Genomic DNA, 16,677 nt, shown 5'->3' with positions numbered 1-16,677 from the left:
ATGAAAATTTGTGATTTCAGAGTATACAGTATAATTTGGGTTGCTGTTTAATTCATTCCTTAAATAGCCATCACATAAAATCAACCAAAGTTTGTTACTGATCCCCGTTATCTTTAGTGCTATGCATATATCAAAACGACCAACTTTCTAGTACAGGTTTATGATTATAGTTTTTCAAACGTGCTTATCAGAAATGCAAAAAATTTAGGTCCTCAATAAACAGATAACATTGTGATTATTTTATTCAATGGATTTTAAATATCAATTAAATGAAATTTTGCTTTGGACACCTTCTTCAAGTAATTAGCAAATTTCAAACAATTATAAATATCTATTTGACAATAACAATGACAGACGTGGTAATAATTTTTTTCAACATAGTTTAATGGATAGATATCATACAAAGTATTTTTATAGTCTTCTTCTTCATTGACAGTCTATGAGATTTTGGGACCAAATGATAGCACTATTTTAAACAGTAAGATGTGTGAAGACACTAGGTTGTGTGTAAATTAATGTTTGTCAAGGTCAGTGTTCCATTCCCTGCTCCTCCACGGCGGGGTCTGCAGGCTGGGGGTCAGGTTGTTGTCCCTCACCCTCCTGTGTGTCCATGGCAGCCTACAAAATGTCATACACAAAGTTACTCCTACTGGTTTTTTTTCCTTCATCTTTTAATGTACATGTATACAATTCCTACAGTGACTTCTGTGGCAAAAAAAATCATCAAATAATGCTCTTAAAAGTACTATGATAATGTTTTTATATCTTTAATTTAATCATAAGACAATATTTACACAACTGAAGAAAAAGCCTACTGAATTACAGCTGATTAAGGTATCCCAGGAAAAAAAAGACAATAAAAGCTATTTAACATGCTATGTTTGAACATTATTGGATATGTTTACATTACACTGTACTGTGGGTGTCATACTGACCTGCTCAGCTCCTGAAGGGGGCGGGGCACGAGATCTTTCTTCTCCCTCAATCATTGCCAACTTTTCAGATTAAGGCAAACATATTCTACTTATTCTTCTTTAAATTTAAACTTCTTGTTAAAGTATACTCTCTCTTTTTATATATATTATAATGATTATACATGCTTACTTCCCAGAGTGAAGGACTGAGAATCTCAATGTGAATAGAAAAGGATACATATTTTTGTACATCTTCATCATCATAAATGGTAAAGTCTGTATCTTTCCCAACAATTCCTAGAGAGCAGTTCTAAATAGAAACCAGAAGTCTCTGTCGAGACTGAAGCTCTACTGGTTTGTACTTATAGCAAAGGAAGAGAAAAGTACTTAAGCAGTTGGAAATTGAAACTTTTCAACAGCAATAAATAGAATAATGATCCTTGATTAAGTCTCTTTATGTTCTTAGTGCAGTCTACTTGCATGCCAAGTTATATTGAAATCAGACTAAAATTGTATTTGGAGTAGCATTTTGAAAGAATTTCACAGAAATTTCTATTTTTAGTAACCACGGCAACACCGTTCATCAAAATCAAAAACTGATATATAGAATTGTGTATCTTAGTGTTGTCTACTTGTGTGCCAAGTTATATTGAAATCAGACTAAAACTGTAGGAGGAGTAGCATTTTGAAAGAATTTCACAGAAATTTCTATTTTTAGTAACCACGGCAACACCGTTCATCGAAATCAAAAACCAATACACAGAATTATGTATCTTAGTGTAGTCTACTTGTGTGCCAAGTTATATTGAAATCAGACTAAAACTGTAGGAGGAGTAGAATTTTGAAAGAATTTCACAGAAATTTCTATTTTTAGTAACCACAGAACACCGTTCATCGAAATCAAAAACTGATATACAGAATTATGTATCTTATTGTAGTCTACTTGTGTGCCAAGTTATATTGAAATCAGACTAAAACTGTAGAAGGAGTAGCATTTTGAAAGAATTTCACAGAAATTTCTATTTTTAGTAACCACGGCAACACCGTTCATCGAAATCAAAAACCAATACACAGAATTATGTATCTTAGTGTAGTCTACTTGTGTGCCAAGTTATATTGAAATCAGACTAAAACTGTAGGAGGAGTAGCATTTTGAAAGAATTTCACAGAAATTTCTATTTTTAGTAACCACGGCAACACCGTTCATCGAAATCAAAAACCAATACACAGAATTATGAATCTTAGGGTAGTCTACTTGTGTGCGCCAAGTTATACTGAAATCAGACCAAAACTGTAGGAGGAGAAGCATTTTGAAAGAATTTTACAGAAATTTCTATTTTTAGTAACCATGGCAACATCGTTCATCGAAATCAAAAACCGATAAAAAGAATTGTGTATCTTAGTGTAGTCTACTTGTGTGCCAAGTTATATTGAAATCAGACTAAAACTGTAGGAGGAGTAGCATTTTGAAAGAATTTCACAGAAATTTCTATTTTTAGTAACCACGGCAACACCGTTCATCGAAATCAAAAACTGATATACAGAATTGTGTATCTTAGTGTAGTCTAATTGTGTGCCAAGTTATATTGAAATCAGACTAAAACTGTAGGAGGAGTAGCATTTTGAAAGAATTTCACAGAAATTTCTATTTTTAGTAACCATGGCAACACCGTTCATCGAAATCAAAAACCGATACAAAGAATTATGTATCTTAGTGTAGTCTACTTGTGTGCCAAGTTATATTGAAATCAAACCAAAACTGTAGGAGGAGTAGCATTTTGAAAAATTGTTTACAGACAGACAGACGGACAGACAGACAGACAGACAGACAGACGGACGGATGATGGACGCATTACTATTGCATAAGCTCTTCTGGTCTCTGACCAGTAGAGCTAAAAATAATAAAATTGAGAACTTATACAAGTTTACAATGTGATTCATATTATTACAAGAGTGTTACATGACTGTAACATGAGAAGAATTTTCAAAAAACTATCTCTTTGTTTAAATTGTACTGTAAATACACGTACAAATCTTAATGTTTTCTTGGAGTTAGCAAAAATTCAATATTAAAATAAAGTAAGAAAATTAGAAATATTTCAGAATGATGTAAAAACTTGTGTTAGCACTACATACTTTGGTAGTAAGCTCCACCTCCTGTGGTAAGGTTTCTCTCAATGCTCTCAGTCCATGTTTGATCAACTCCTCTAAAGAACCTAAAAACAATATTAACAAATTCATAACACTACACTGTATCAAAGAGAAATTCATGTTAACTAAATCTACCAAACAATTTATTCATTTTTTGATTTAAAAACATCAATTTTCCCCCATAATAAAGTCCACTCTTGTCAAACAATAATTCTATCAAACTTGTTAATTTTACAATAGGTTTACATACATTCGGAGAATTTGTCGAGGTGTTTTTCTACGTATGTCCTTGCTGACTGTGATCGGGCACCAATAGCCATGGCTTTACAGTCATAGTAGTTTGCCGAGGGACAAGTCTGGTAAATATGTGGTCCTTGGTCCTACAAGGCAAACAGAGAAACGTGTAATGTATCCATCAGTTTGTAATAAAATGAAACATTCAAGACTAAGAAAATCTATATTTTCTCAGACAGTATTGCATTAAGTCAAAAACAGCCATATTGATAATTCTATTGACATCATAATGACATTATATTAAATGGGAAACAAGTCAATTAAAGATTAATGGAATTATTATAAAATCAAATCATATTACCTACACAGTACACTGTACTTACATCATATCCTGCCACCAGTAAACCCACTCCAAAGGGGCGTCGCCCATACCTTTGTGTAGGGATTTGTGATTCTCATTCATAAGGAACAATATTATTGTCAACTGACTCCAGTACTTACAAAATTAAACTTAATAACCCCCCTCCAACCATCCCCCCCAAAAAAATGAAATTACTTCCGACAAGCCCTACAGTGGTGGATCCATTTCAAAATCTGGTGAAATTAATCAACCTTTAAAGAAACCCTAATGATAGTAGAAATTTTATCTGGCTGTCAAAGGATACTATTTCCAACTGCTGATACGAGGCGGGAGATTGGTAATGGTGAATCATAGGCGTATCTGGAGTTTAAGCATTCCGATCTCATAAAGTTACTGGAAACAAAATATCACACAAGTTAATCACTATCACACATATTGCCTTAGCAAGAGTTTCTATTGCTTTTGAAGTTTGATACAACTATTGAATATTTTTTCCCCTGTTTTTTATAGAAATCATTAAGTTAATTAGTCCACTATAATGTAATTCTGACACAACCTTAGAAGTCGAGCGTCCGCTGTAAGTCCAGCTATGGACACCCCTACATGGTCATCAATGGGGATAATCTTCTTCTGATGTGCTGCTAACTCTGAGGATGCTCTCTACATTACAGAAAAATATATGCAAAACATAAAAAAAGAAAATAAAAAGAATCCAAGGAACTAATCAACAGTAATATTTCTAGTTAAGTATATGATCATTTAAGGTTGTCCGATCCTCAGGTTTATAAAATTAGCAGTTAAGTAATCAAAAGTACTCATGAAAGTATCTCTGAATCCACAAAGCTATGTGAATTTATCCACAGGATTTCTTTTAAGTTAAAAATTAAAGTAATCATATAATGTAGGGAAAAATGTCAAATCTCCAATATTTTTGCAGAAAAAGCGAATTGGAATATGAGGAATGCATTTTCTAATTGCAAATAGATCAACAAATATATTTTAGGTTAAAAAACGATATGTATCCAGGCATTCAGAGAAATTGTCATGATTTTTATACTTATTTGTTATTTTTGGTCTTCTATTTTCGTCATATATTCTATAATACATAATGTAAAAGGCTTTTGCTATCATTGCAAGACACCACAAATCACTCTTTATATCATATCCTGTAAATAAGCATTAGTATCTAAGGCTGGATTCAAGAAAATCTTATTTCTCTAAAACTGTATCATTTTTTTCCCCTTTTATAGGGTATAAAAGTCAACTTTTATAAAACCTTTTCCAAGACTTCCAAAAACCTTGAATCATATAAAGATGAATAAAATGAAAATTGTTGCATGAAAAAATTTCATTTTCAAGCTTCATTTTGATGCATTTCAAATAAAATATTAATTTTTGGAGTTATCCTTCCTGGCTGAGGATCGGATATCCTTAATAAATATCTGTTATAAGTAAAATCAAATGTTTCACATGCCATATCAAAGACAAAAGTTATAAGGGAAAACCTTTAAGGCCACAAGGATTGCATGTGTTTTAGACTTCAGACCAACAGTAGCTGATCCCTGCTTCACAGCTTCCATGGCATACTCCAGCTGATGAATTCTACCCTGTTATCACAATGTATTAAACATTTTCAGTCTTAATATTTTCAAGTATTTTTGAGTGATTTAGCCATTAGGCAAAGGAAAAATAAATATCAACACTTTAATTGACTCTCTCTATACCTGTGGACTCCATACTGTGACATCATTGTCATACTGGTTTCTAAACTACAAAATAAAGTTACATCATTTCATCATACTTCTAGAGGAAAATGCGTGAGAATTATTTACTCTGACATCAGGTGATATCACAGTCTACATATTCCAAATGTCTGGTAGGTTAGAAATGATTTTAAAGTGAATACAGTCATCTAGAATTAATCTCAGCGAGATGTCGTAGGGAATTTGGTCCGGTGTCCCTACGACATCTCAGCCCAGTGTCACACAAATGACTCGGATTTTCTTGCCCCGACTTTGACCACCTGTTTCAATCAATACAGGCTGAAATGAATTAGCTGCAGATCTTTTGTTTCTTACCTTTGAAAGATTTAAATCCAACAAAATATAAAGTTGTTGATTTTTCATCGAAATGTCCTATTCGTTGAAACCTCCAATGCTGAAAAGTTCCAGCAATAGTTTGCTTTGAATACTTTGTTCTACTACTTTTTCCAATAGAAATGAACCATAGTACAAAGCAGACTATTGCTGAACTCCTCAGCATCGGAGGTTTAAACGAATGAGATATTTCTATGAAAAATCAATGTTGGATTTAAACCTTTTAAAGATAAGAAACAAAAGTTTTATAGTGATAGAGACTTAAAAGGATGTTCAAAGGAAAAGGTTGAAGCCGTCAGCTAATTCATCTCAGATGTTGTAGGGACATAAGACCAAAATTTTTAGTCCCTACGGCATCTAGCTGAGATTAATCCAGTAATACACAATTGTCCCAACTCCAGATAGAATGTTTTATCGTTAAAATGATAAATGTCCTACGGACCCGGTTTAACGATAGAATTCGTTCCATGTATTCGTATGGGCGATAACTCGTACTCACTATAACTCAGTGCATTTACTACAAACAATCTAGAGAGTTCCGAATGTAAACGTTCCATGTATTCGTAATGTAGCAAAAGAAACATGGGCGATAAATCGTACTCACTATAACTCAGTGCATTTACTACGAACAATCTAGAGAGTTCCGAATGTAAACATGGCAGGTAAATTTGAAGCGAGAGAAAAACGTTGAGAAAATTAATTGGATTTTTGTCATTAGATGGATTATTTTCTGGGATAAAAGGCATAAGCAATCTCAAAAAGGTTTGTTTTGATTAATTTGGTAGTTATTTCCAGTGCAAATTCTTTCATATTCTTCAAAATCGTTTCGGAGCGGATCCACTCCGATTTGCTACATTGCAAGTATATGGGACGTACTCTAACTGTGGTGAGGGCTTGTACCGAGACACAGATCATTCTTACTATCCCAACTCCAATCCAACAGAATGTACATTTTTAAATAAAATGAATCAGTCATCAGTTTATTCAAAAATCATAAAATTACCTGATAAGTATGACATAAAAAGATTGGACTTATGATTTTACACCAAACTTAGAGGGTAAAAACTGAAAGAAGCGCAAGAGCCAAGACACAAACTGACAAAGCACACCTTCTACAAGAAGTTTTAGGTTAAGAGTGAGTTTAAAATAAAGCTATTGAAATGGCAGCTTTGAAAGGCAACTAACATTACAACCATCTTAAAGTTCAAATAAGATTCTAAACTTCTTTACCATTGTTTTTAGAATAATCAACAATAGGTTCGCCGGCAGGTGACTGTGCAATATACAATTTCTTCCTCCAAAGGCAAGAGAGCTAAATTCGACTAACTCAAACATATAAAGCTCGGATATAAAGTTATTATCAAATATGTGATAGTGCTACTGCATGAAGTAAAACTTTATCAACATGATCAATAGTCATTAAAATATATATACACATATAAAAAAAAATTAAACAGCAACAAACAAAAGCATTTAGTTGATCACAAACGAAACATTTTTAGAACGACCATAAACGTTTCTTCAACGCACCAAAATGCAAAGTCGGTAAAACGTTTAAAAAAAGCGGTGTAATTGATAATCTTAATTACGCATTGCATTGACTTTGACATACGCATTCGTGTTTTGCAGTTTCTTTTTCTATGATTTTCCTTCTTAAAATTGTACATGTGCTAATTGATTAAGTATGGAAACCCTTCTTGAACAGCAAAGACGTTATCATGAAGAACGAGAAAGACTTATGGACGCATCAGTTAAAGAAATGTTACACCCTTCAAAACCGGTAACAACTTCTAACATTTTGTTATTCTCAGTTTGATTATTTTGATTGTTAAATATTTGAACCAATGACAAGATATGTAGATGTGTTATAATTTCAGTTGTGTTGCCGTTATTTCAATTCAAATTGATTATGCAACAAAGACTTTATTGATTGTCGAATCTGTAAAGTATCTTATTCGTATAATTGATGATCATGAGTAAAACATGTTGGGCACTCAGGGCTCTACATTATTCATTAACTTTTTTTCCTACCTGTCCATTAGGACAAGTGACCAAGATATTTAATTGTCCTAACTTCAACTTCACTTGTCCGCAAATTTTTCAATAAATTTTGATTGATTTGTGATATTATTATACCCACGCCAGTGTTTTCAATAAGAGCCGGCAACTGGCAAAATTAACCGCCTGTACAAGAAATTTTGCAGGCTATGAAATATCCGTGATTAGATTTTGCCGGGGCTGATACGTGAAATCCATAGATTTTATCGAAACTATTTCCGTGATCTAGAGGAGCTTCCCTTGAGTGAGCTCACTTTTCAAGGAAGTTTGATTAGATCGATAGTGTCATGTAATGGCGTCGCAGACAACGAATGTTGAGCGAAGTCGTGGAGAAACGTGCTGCTGCTGTAACACATGCGTTTGAGATCAAATACATTAAGAGGCATAAAGCATGGGCCCTTCCGAAAAGATTTGTTTGTGTTTTATAATTTTTCGATTTAAAATTGATTGTGCAACAGCCTCAATACTACAGTGGAGTCGCCAATTCCGGGTCGTCTCCAATTCCGGGTCACTCATTGCATTTTATGTCATATTGTTAAAATTTAAGCGCAAAAAAACTTAATGAATACGCTGGTCATGAAAATCTGGTCTTTCTGTATGTGATTAATTACAAAATTTTGAATATCAACTATAAGTAGTGCTGTGCGATATTACCGGTTAACCGGTGTATCCCGATTTTTTTCTTCACAATACGTATCGCGGTATTTTTTTGTGAATACCGGTTCGGGTTCGATATGCTATAAATTGTTATAAAAAGAGTTATTTGCCCTTTTCAAGGTAAATATGGCGGCAAGCGACGTGTGTGATCAGAAACGAGAGACATATCTCTGTCAGAAACGAAGAGACAACTGTTACATGAAACCCTTTCATGTTAAATCCAAATCTGAATATTACAACTTCATTTGTCAAGTTGTGCCACAAAAAACTTAGCTTGCCACTTGCGCCGACACAACGCGACCAGGCAGTTGCAATATCAACTCGAGAAAACATGTAATTTGAGTTTGTGTTTTCATTTGACATTGACGAAAAGCAAAATTTATTTTAAAAAATTATATTGTGATATATTGCAATACAAAATATAATATTGCAATATATCGCGATACGATTTTTCAGTCGCGATACCCAGCTCTAACTATAAGAGAGCATCTGACAATCAAAATCCTGAAACGCATGCATTTAAGACTTGGATGTTTCTGCTGCGGTGACAGGCTACTTTCGTTTTTGTTCGCTACAGAAAGGCTGATATAAAAGTTCTAGATAAATAATAAGAGCTCAAAAGTATGGCAAATGCATTTAATTTTAACTCAGAAATCTATCATAAAGATCGCTGCTCAAATAAAATTATAATGATTATTAAATCAAACTGAAGTAGTTTCTCCAATTGCGGGTCACGTAATCTCGTGGCATGAACATGTCAAAATTGTATGTACAAAACCAATCGACAACCATGTATTTACCTTGATTATCAAAAGTATTCTAACTGGAAAATATTTTTTCTAAAAATTAAAATCGAGTTAACCCTTCAAATGCATTTTTTTAATTAATGAATTTAATTGTATTATTTTTAATCCTAAAACATTTTTTTTTTAATTCCGCATACTGCAATTTGTTTTGTTGTAATTGTTTTAAAAATAATTTAAACATATTTCTGTGGTTGTTTTACTTTTTTTCAAGCTGCATGAATTGTTTTATGTTTCAACATCATAAAAATTGTGTTCTGAAACGTTCCATGAATATTACACTACCGTGAAGTCACATGACCTGGAAATTGAGAAAATGATTCGTAACTGGGGAAGCTAGGCTTTGCTGAAATACCCCTGTAAATATTGTTCCCGTGTAGCTACTTTGAAAACGAAAAGGTGTTTGGATGACTCACTATTTGTTCTTTCAATACATATATTGCATAAAATATAAATTGAACAGATTTGCAAAATATCAACGAAACACCCTGACGTGACCCGGAATTGGTGACTTCACTGTACGTAAGGGGTTCCCCGGTGAAAAAACAGAAATATCTATATCTGGGCCAATATACATGTAATTTTAAGACCTTACTAAAACATGTAGGAATTCTCACAAAATTTCCTCAAAATGAAAATATTAAATGTTAAGCTAAGACGTGACTCAGATGTAGAAATTCTTACAGAATTTCTTACAGAATTTCCTCAAACTGAAAATGCAAAATTTTATTCTTATTTACTCGTGTAAGATCTCTTGAAATACAGGAACAGTATCGTTTTCTTATTTGGGAAGGTTTTAATGTACTAGTATTTTGTAACAAATTCCATTTTCTTAATTATTTTGTTCTGACAATCTGTACAAAACGTCAAAAAATTAAATCAGTTAAAAGATTATTTTATGAAAAGTCTAAGATTGCAGAATATTTCAATTTTTAGGGGGTACTGTACATCATGTTTAAAAAATCTTTAATTTTGAACTAAATATTTTTTTATAGATATGAATAAAAGTCCTGACCAATTTATGCGAAAGGGAATAAATGTGTAAAATTTTCAGTTCAGTATAGGATATTTTACCACAGACAATTGTCTGTACTATAATTTCATACTTAAGTTGTCTATATATATGTTTTTATAGACACATAGTTTTCAGAAGAAAAAAAAACTCAGTCTGTCAAAAATCTATCAAACAAATCTGTGAAAAGGCAAAAATTGTTTTCTAATTGTCTTTTTAGGTAAAATAATTTAGGTAAAATTTGATAATTGATAGTGACAGGAATGTGAAAAAAAGTACTTTTTTAGTGGCCTGAGAGGTAAGAAAAGTGAGTCAAAAATGCTGAATTTCGTTTTCGGCCGGGAGGCTTTGCCCCCACCCCCTGGGCCCCCTACCAGGGCTCTGCCCTGAACCTGCTGGGGGCCTAAGGCGGCCCCCAGACCCCTTGCCGAGACTGGTTTCCTGCTATTCCATCTATTTTTCCTTCTATTGAAAATCTTATTGAAAAAACTGCACGCAACAAGTTGCAGGAGGTATAATGTTTTTGACCCGTCCTGTTTTTTTTTTGTCAGCGCAACTACTCCTAAACCACTGCACAGAATTTCGTCAAACTTTGCAGATATTTAGGACACAATGTGTAAATGTGTGATATACCAGGAAATTCTGATTTCTTTATTTTTTCCGGGAATTTCCTCACTTTTACACTAGATTTTTGGCCATAACTTGAATAATAGAGGTGAACAGGTTGTCAGCGCAACTTCTCATGAACTGCTGCACAGAATTTGCTCAAATTTTGCAGATATTTAGGAGTGACACAATGTGTAGATTTGCATATTACTAGGAAATTCCGATTCCTTTATTTTTTTGGGGAATTTCCGCACTTTTCAACTTAGATTTTTGGCCATACCTTAAATATAGAGATGAACAGTTTGTCAGCACAACTCCTCTTAAACCGCTGCACAGAATATTGTCAAACTTTGTAGATATTTAGTACACAATGTGTAGATGTGCATATTTACTGCTGTTTTATTTTCAGGGCCGGGAACAGATTAATTCAGACCACAGAATGAAGCTTCTAATAGATGTAAGTTCAATATTAAATTTTAATGTTTATTTATAAGAAAATCTCAAATGAATAGTGGACATTCAAGTACTTTCTGTACTTTGTAGACAACAGTATTGTATTATATCAAAAAATTTTCTAATTTCTTTCACTAGATAATATCCCCTAGCCAAGGGTTTCTGATCCAAAATACATGTTTACTCTACAATAGCTGTAGAACCGACGTTATAGTTTTATCATGTTTATCTATTCGTCTTTGACCATAATGCTACAGATCCCATAATGCAAAAATTGTGCAAATTACGGGGCAAGATTCTCTGCCTTAAAGTTTATTAAATAAAGGAATTCAAAATCGTTGAAACTTCAAACTTTCTTTGACATATCCTTAGTATTTTGAAATGTCATATTTGAATAAAAGAAGTTTAAGAGTATAATTTTTTTTTATCATAGACTTACTATTTGGTAAATTTTATGTCAATTATGACTTTGCTGACAAGTTAATTTTCTGTCAGTCTGTTTTCATTTCATTTTCTGACCCTATTTTTCAGCGATACGTTGAGTGTACAAATGAATTAAAAGATCTGTATGAAGACAAGGATGGGTATGTCATTGTTATTCTATGTCATTGTTATTCTATTTTCAGTTTACGTATTAACCGTATACTGTATATGGAGTAATTCAACTAACATTCCCCAGAGTATCAAAGCATAAGGTTTAGTTGGTCATAACAATCATGGTCATGATATGAATAAACTACAAGTAACAGTGAAAGGTTAACAGACCCTCAGACAAGAGAGTTAACTCTGTCTGGGTTAAATCACTATAATTCCTTTATAAGACAAAAAGGCCAAGGAAATTGTTTGAATTTTAGTTATGAATTAGATTTCTGTTGGGAAATTGTTACCATTAACAGGATGGTGAAAAATGAAATAAGTTTTACTCACATGGTTTATATATACATGTATCTAGTAGTTCTTTAGAAGTTTAGTCCACCTTAAGTTTTGAAATGAATCAACTATCCTCCTTTAAAGTTGGCTTTGTTTTTTATTGAGCAAAATTAAGTTCCCTATACCAAGGATTTTTTTTTTTTAATTGTGTGGATATTGGCCAAGGAGTTCTTGAACAAATTTTGAAATATGAAAAACAACAGATAGTCAGAGACAATATATGTTCAGTGGACAACTTTGATCAGAAAAATTGATTGTTGCTTTCAGTTTGAGTCAGCCAATGAAGTAGAAATAAAAATAGGACAAAATTTTTCATTTCTGTTTGCATTTAAAGAAAATCATGCTATATTTCAATTGATTCATAAAGTTTTTTTTTTTAAATAAGACATAAGCTGAAGATTAAATGTTCACTGACCTACTTTCCTGTGTTTGTTACAGATTGAGGAAGGAGGAGGTACAGGCCTTGTCTGGTCCGAATGAATACGTGGAATTTTACGCCAGGCTGAAGCAGCTGAGGGAGTTCCACAGGAAACACCCAAATGAGGTAAGAGGTGTTGTTAGGTATCTATACTGTGTGTTATTAAAGAAATATAAATCAATGCACATTACTTTCTGGTTGAGCATTTATATCAATTTTTTTAGGTTTTATAGAATTCAAATTTTATACAGAGATGATATAATTTAATCGTAGAACATCAGATATCTTGCGTTCAGATACGCACAATTTATACTTTTTATTTATAGCATTTTACCTGTATACCATTCTGTTTTATAGATCAGTGTGCCGATGTCTGTGGAATTTGAGGAGCTGGCAAAATTACGGGAAAATGCTGGAGACGAGGGACAGAGTAAGAGTTTACTACAGGAATTAGATTGACCTATTACTGATTATTATGTAACATTAGGGTGTAACTGATCATTAATTATTTTACAGAGGCATAATACTGAGTTTAGACTCCGTATGAAATCCATATGAATATTTATAGTCAGAATACTGTAGTTTCCTAAATATACGCGTGGAATTAATTATCGCATAATTTCGCGAGAAGCACCACACATGAAACAAAATTACTCGCCTTTATTTTTATGGTGCTGAAATCTATGTAAAATCTCTTGATTAACCGTCCATTCGCAAATTATTATTCTCACTATTTGCCGTTGAAGAGCCCATTCGCAATAATAAGTACTCGCGAAAAATAAGGAATTTATAGTACACATGTTATTCTTGAAGTTTTTTAATGTACAATATTGTACTTCATCTAGATTTAGCTGACTTCACAGATGAGGAGGGCTATGGGAAATATCTAGATCTACATGAATGTTATGAAAAATTTATCAATCTCAAAGGCATAGAGGTGAGGAGCTTTCACATTTTTTTTGCTACTTTGCTACTAAATTTACAAGCAACTGTTTTCAGCTTTACAGTGAAATAGGACATAGTAAAACTAGCTGCAATATTGTAATTCTCTCAGATATTTTCTATCTGATCCCCCCACCCCCTCCACTAAAAAAAAGAGGGCTACATTTAGTATTGAAGTTAAAGTGATCTAGCTTAAGTGGATAAAATGTGTTCATCTTTTATATCTTTCCAAAAATAATTAACTGGCATGTCTTATATTTTTCAGAAAACAGACTACCTTACATATTTGTCTACATTTGATCTACTATTTGATATCCCCAAAGACAAGAAAAGTGCTGCATACAAAGAGTGAGTAATACTGTCACTTTATGACAATAATGGCAATTTACATTGATTTCTCACCATTAGGGTACCTCAGTCATTAGAGCGCTTGCTCCATTATCAGAGGTGGTGGGTTTGAACCCCAGCCACCACTGACCCAAGTTTATAGAAACAGATAGAAACTGTACCTTCGCCAAGCGCTTGTCACTTTGAGGTGAAAGTTGGGGGTCCTTTATATGAGACCTTAAAAATCGAGGTCATGTGTCACGGCAGGCAGTTGGCACAAAAAGGAACCTCGCTGCTCAACTGCCCTAAGTGCCGAGTAAATGTATAAAATTGAAGCTCTTTATTGGTATATGGTGAAATCTCAATATGAGTGAAAAATTTTTCGAATGGCACATAAAACAACATACAATCAGTGAATCAATCATTGATTCCTCATAATAAGGGATCTCAGGAGCTATTAATACTATACATGTATTGTTACCTTTAATGAAGCCTGTTTTATTCTAGGTATCTGCTGTTTTTACTGGATTACCTGGATGGATATCTACACCGAGTCAAACCTTTGATTGACACTAATGAGGTAATAGAGATCAAGACAAAACCTTCACAGGCGTTTAATGATTACTATTACTAGTGAGAAATTGGTAAAAAATGTTTGAAGACCTTATTTATGAAAACAATGGTATTGTATCTATTTTCTCAGCATCATTATCTCATATCCTCTGTATTATAAGTTTATACATGTATTGTTAACTTTCTGATTAAAAGAACTTTAACATGGAGACAGGCTTTCATTTTCATAGAGACAATTAGGAAAGACTAATCATGAAATTCACAAAAAAGTGTTTAAATGTATTTATATTTGATAAACAATGTTGAATTGTTAATGCAAAGGGAGGCTGAGAGTAAGATTACCTATTGTTGTATGTTATATCAGGTCTGCCTTAAATCACACAAGTTAACAAATGGTGTCATTGTCTAAGTATTTATATCTTGATATACATATAAATCATTAGTATCGGACATTTTAGGAGCTGGAGAAGGTCAAGGTCGACTTTGATCTCCAGTGGAATGAAGGAACTTTCCCCGGATGGCCGGTATGTTAAGAATTTTATTTAAACAAAACATCTCCACATTTACAATTTATTCAAGCAATCAGTTTCTTACAAAATTTATTTTCATGCCATTTTTTAACTGTCCATTCTTTTAAAGAAAGGCATTTTACTGAATGTTCATACATGCAGTACAGACAGTTTTCAGTGTTTTTGTATATTCCACTTGTCAAATCCTGTTCGTTGTTAATTTTTACAGAAAGAAGCAACAGGTGCCCTGACCCACACGGGAGCTCACTTAGACCTGTCTGCGTTCTCCTCCTGGGAAGAGTTAGCTTCCCTTGGTCTGGACAGATTGAAGAGCGCATTGATGGCCCTGGGACTCAAATGTGGAGGGTAAGGGTTATGTTACATGTACCCCATTGCAAGGAAGAATACCAGCAATAATCTTCATGGAAGGGACACAAAATGCCCGATTTTCTACAGTTTCTCTAAAATTCTTTGCTGTAAAAAATGAAAGTATCATATTGCAATTCCAGAACCTCTGAATGAGCCAGGTATAAATTTCAACATACTTCGGTACAATTGAAAATGTTTTAAATCTGAAGAATGCAGATGTAGAATTATTTTCCAGAACCCTTGAAGAAAGAGCCATGAGATTGTTCAGCACCAAAGGAAAAAATCTAGAGGATTTAGATCCATCTATGTTTGCTAAGTCCAAGCCAGGCAGAGCTGGCAAAAGCAGGTGTGATATTTACATGTATACATTCAGAGTTCACAATTTACTGCATCAATGTAGGGCACAAATTATTTGCATTCTTCAGTTTAAATGATAGAATCATCATGTACTGTGAACTTAAAACTCAAAAGCAATAGTTTGTCAATAGTTAGTAATTTATCAATTTATATAAAGATTAAACATGAAGATTTTTTTACTTTTTACCCATTACACTTTTTGATGAGATGCCTGTATTTTTGATATGTAGAGATGCCGAGCGTCAGAGGGAGATAGGTTCCTTGGAGGCCCAGGTTTACAGATTCTCTGAACTCCTGAGTGAGCAGCGAGCCGCGACTCGAGACAACGTACAGAGAAAACAGGCCAGGACCGGCGAGGAGAGAGAGGACTCAGACGATGAACACTTCGAGGAGTCCGATTCAGATGACGATGACGACGACATCCCGTATAATCCTAAAAATCTCCCGCTGGGCTGGGATGGAAAGGTATAAATGTAGTCCTCCAGACATTGATGAGTGTTTTTAATGTTACATAAACCTCTTAACGTTATATAAACCTCTTTTCTATTCAAATAATTTTGAGTTTTTTTCATATAATTTATTCAACCAAATTATCTTATGTAATATATCAAACCATGTTTATATTTTGCATTATTTCTTCAAAGAGGTTGAAAGTAGACAGGATGAGAGAGACACTTGGATATTTTGATAAATCTTGATACATTTTCTTGATTTTTTTTTTTTAGCCTATTCCATATTGGTTATATAAGCTACATGGTCTTAACATCAGCTACAGTTGTGAGATTTGTGGAAACTTCACTTATAAGGGGCCTAAAGCTTTCCAAAGACATTTTGCTGTGAGTATTTTATTTCCTGGCTTTTTATGAAGTCTTAAAAATATTCCAAAAAAAATTTCAAGTGTAAATTC

At 33.4% G+C, this 16,677-nt stretch overlaps 2 protein-coding genes across 2 annotated transcripts in view; one reads left to right on the top strand and one right to left on the bottom strand.

The window, feature by feature from the left end:
• Window positions 1–363: 363 nt before the first annotated feature.
• On the bottom strand, window positions 364–7,035 carry LOC134245271 (proteasome subunit alpha type-1-like). Its single transcript, XM_062727574.1, has 11 exons — window positions 6,987–7,035; window positions 5,385–5,429; window positions 5,166–5,267; window positions 4,217–4,320; window positions 3,965–4,053; window positions 3,683–3,753; window positions 3,316–3,445; window positions 3,051–3,130; window positions 1,153–1,224; window positions 936–995; window positions 364–618 (listed from the first exon to the last, which is right to left on the bottom strand). The coding sequence occupies exons 1-11, from the start codon at window positions 6,987–6,989 to the stop codon at window positions 529–531; spliced, it is 846 nt and encodes a 281-aa protein (XP_062583558.1). The 5' UTR covers window positions 6,990–7,035; the 3' UTR covers window positions 364–528.
• Window positions 7,036–7,325: 290 nt separating this feature from the next.
• LOC134245291 (splicing factor 3A subunit 3-like) overlaps window positions 7,326–16,677 on the top strand; it is a 10,856-nt gene continuing 1,504 nt past the window's right edge. Inside the window, exons 1-13 of the mRNA XM_062727598.1 lie at window positions 7,326–7,536; window positions 11,302–11,349; window positions 11,877–11,929; window positions 12,714–12,819; window positions 13,051–13,123; window positions 13,539–13,630; window positions 13,901–13,983; window positions 14,470–14,542; window positions 14,994–15,059; window positions 15,274–15,410; window positions 15,649–15,759; window positions 16,001–16,235; window positions 16,496–16,606. Of these exons, the coding sequence (XP_062583582.1) occupies window positions 7,441–7,536; window positions 11,302–11,349; window positions 11,877–11,929; window positions 12,714–12,819; window positions 13,051–13,123; window positions 13,539–13,630; window positions 13,901–13,983; window positions 14,470–14,542; window positions 14,994–15,059; window positions 15,274–15,410; window positions 15,649–15,759; window positions 16,001–16,235; window positions 16,496–16,606 (1,284 nt within the window). The 5' untranslated portion in view covers window positions 7,326–7,440. The remainder of the gene's footprint in view (window positions 7,537–11,301; window positions 11,350–11,876; window positions 11,930–12,713; window positions 12,820–13,050; window positions 13,124–13,538; window positions 13,631–13,900; window positions 13,984–14,469; window positions 14,543–14,993; window positions 15,060–15,273; window positions 15,411–15,648; window positions 15,760–16,000; window positions 16,236–16,495; window positions 16,607–16,677) is intronic.

This window comes from Saccostrea cucullata, unplaced genomic scaffold (assembly GCF_032062105.1).
Source record: "Saccostrea cucullata isolate Sc308-1 unplaced genomic scaffold, CSIRO_AGI_Scuc_v1 ctg125, whole genome shotgun sequence".
Lineage (NCBI taxonomy): Eukaryota > Metazoa > Mollusca > Bivalvia > Ostreida > Ostreidae > Saccostrea > Saccostrea cuccullata.
Note: the sequence above shows the minus strand (reverse complement) of the source record. Positions and strands in the feature narration are given on the sequence as shown.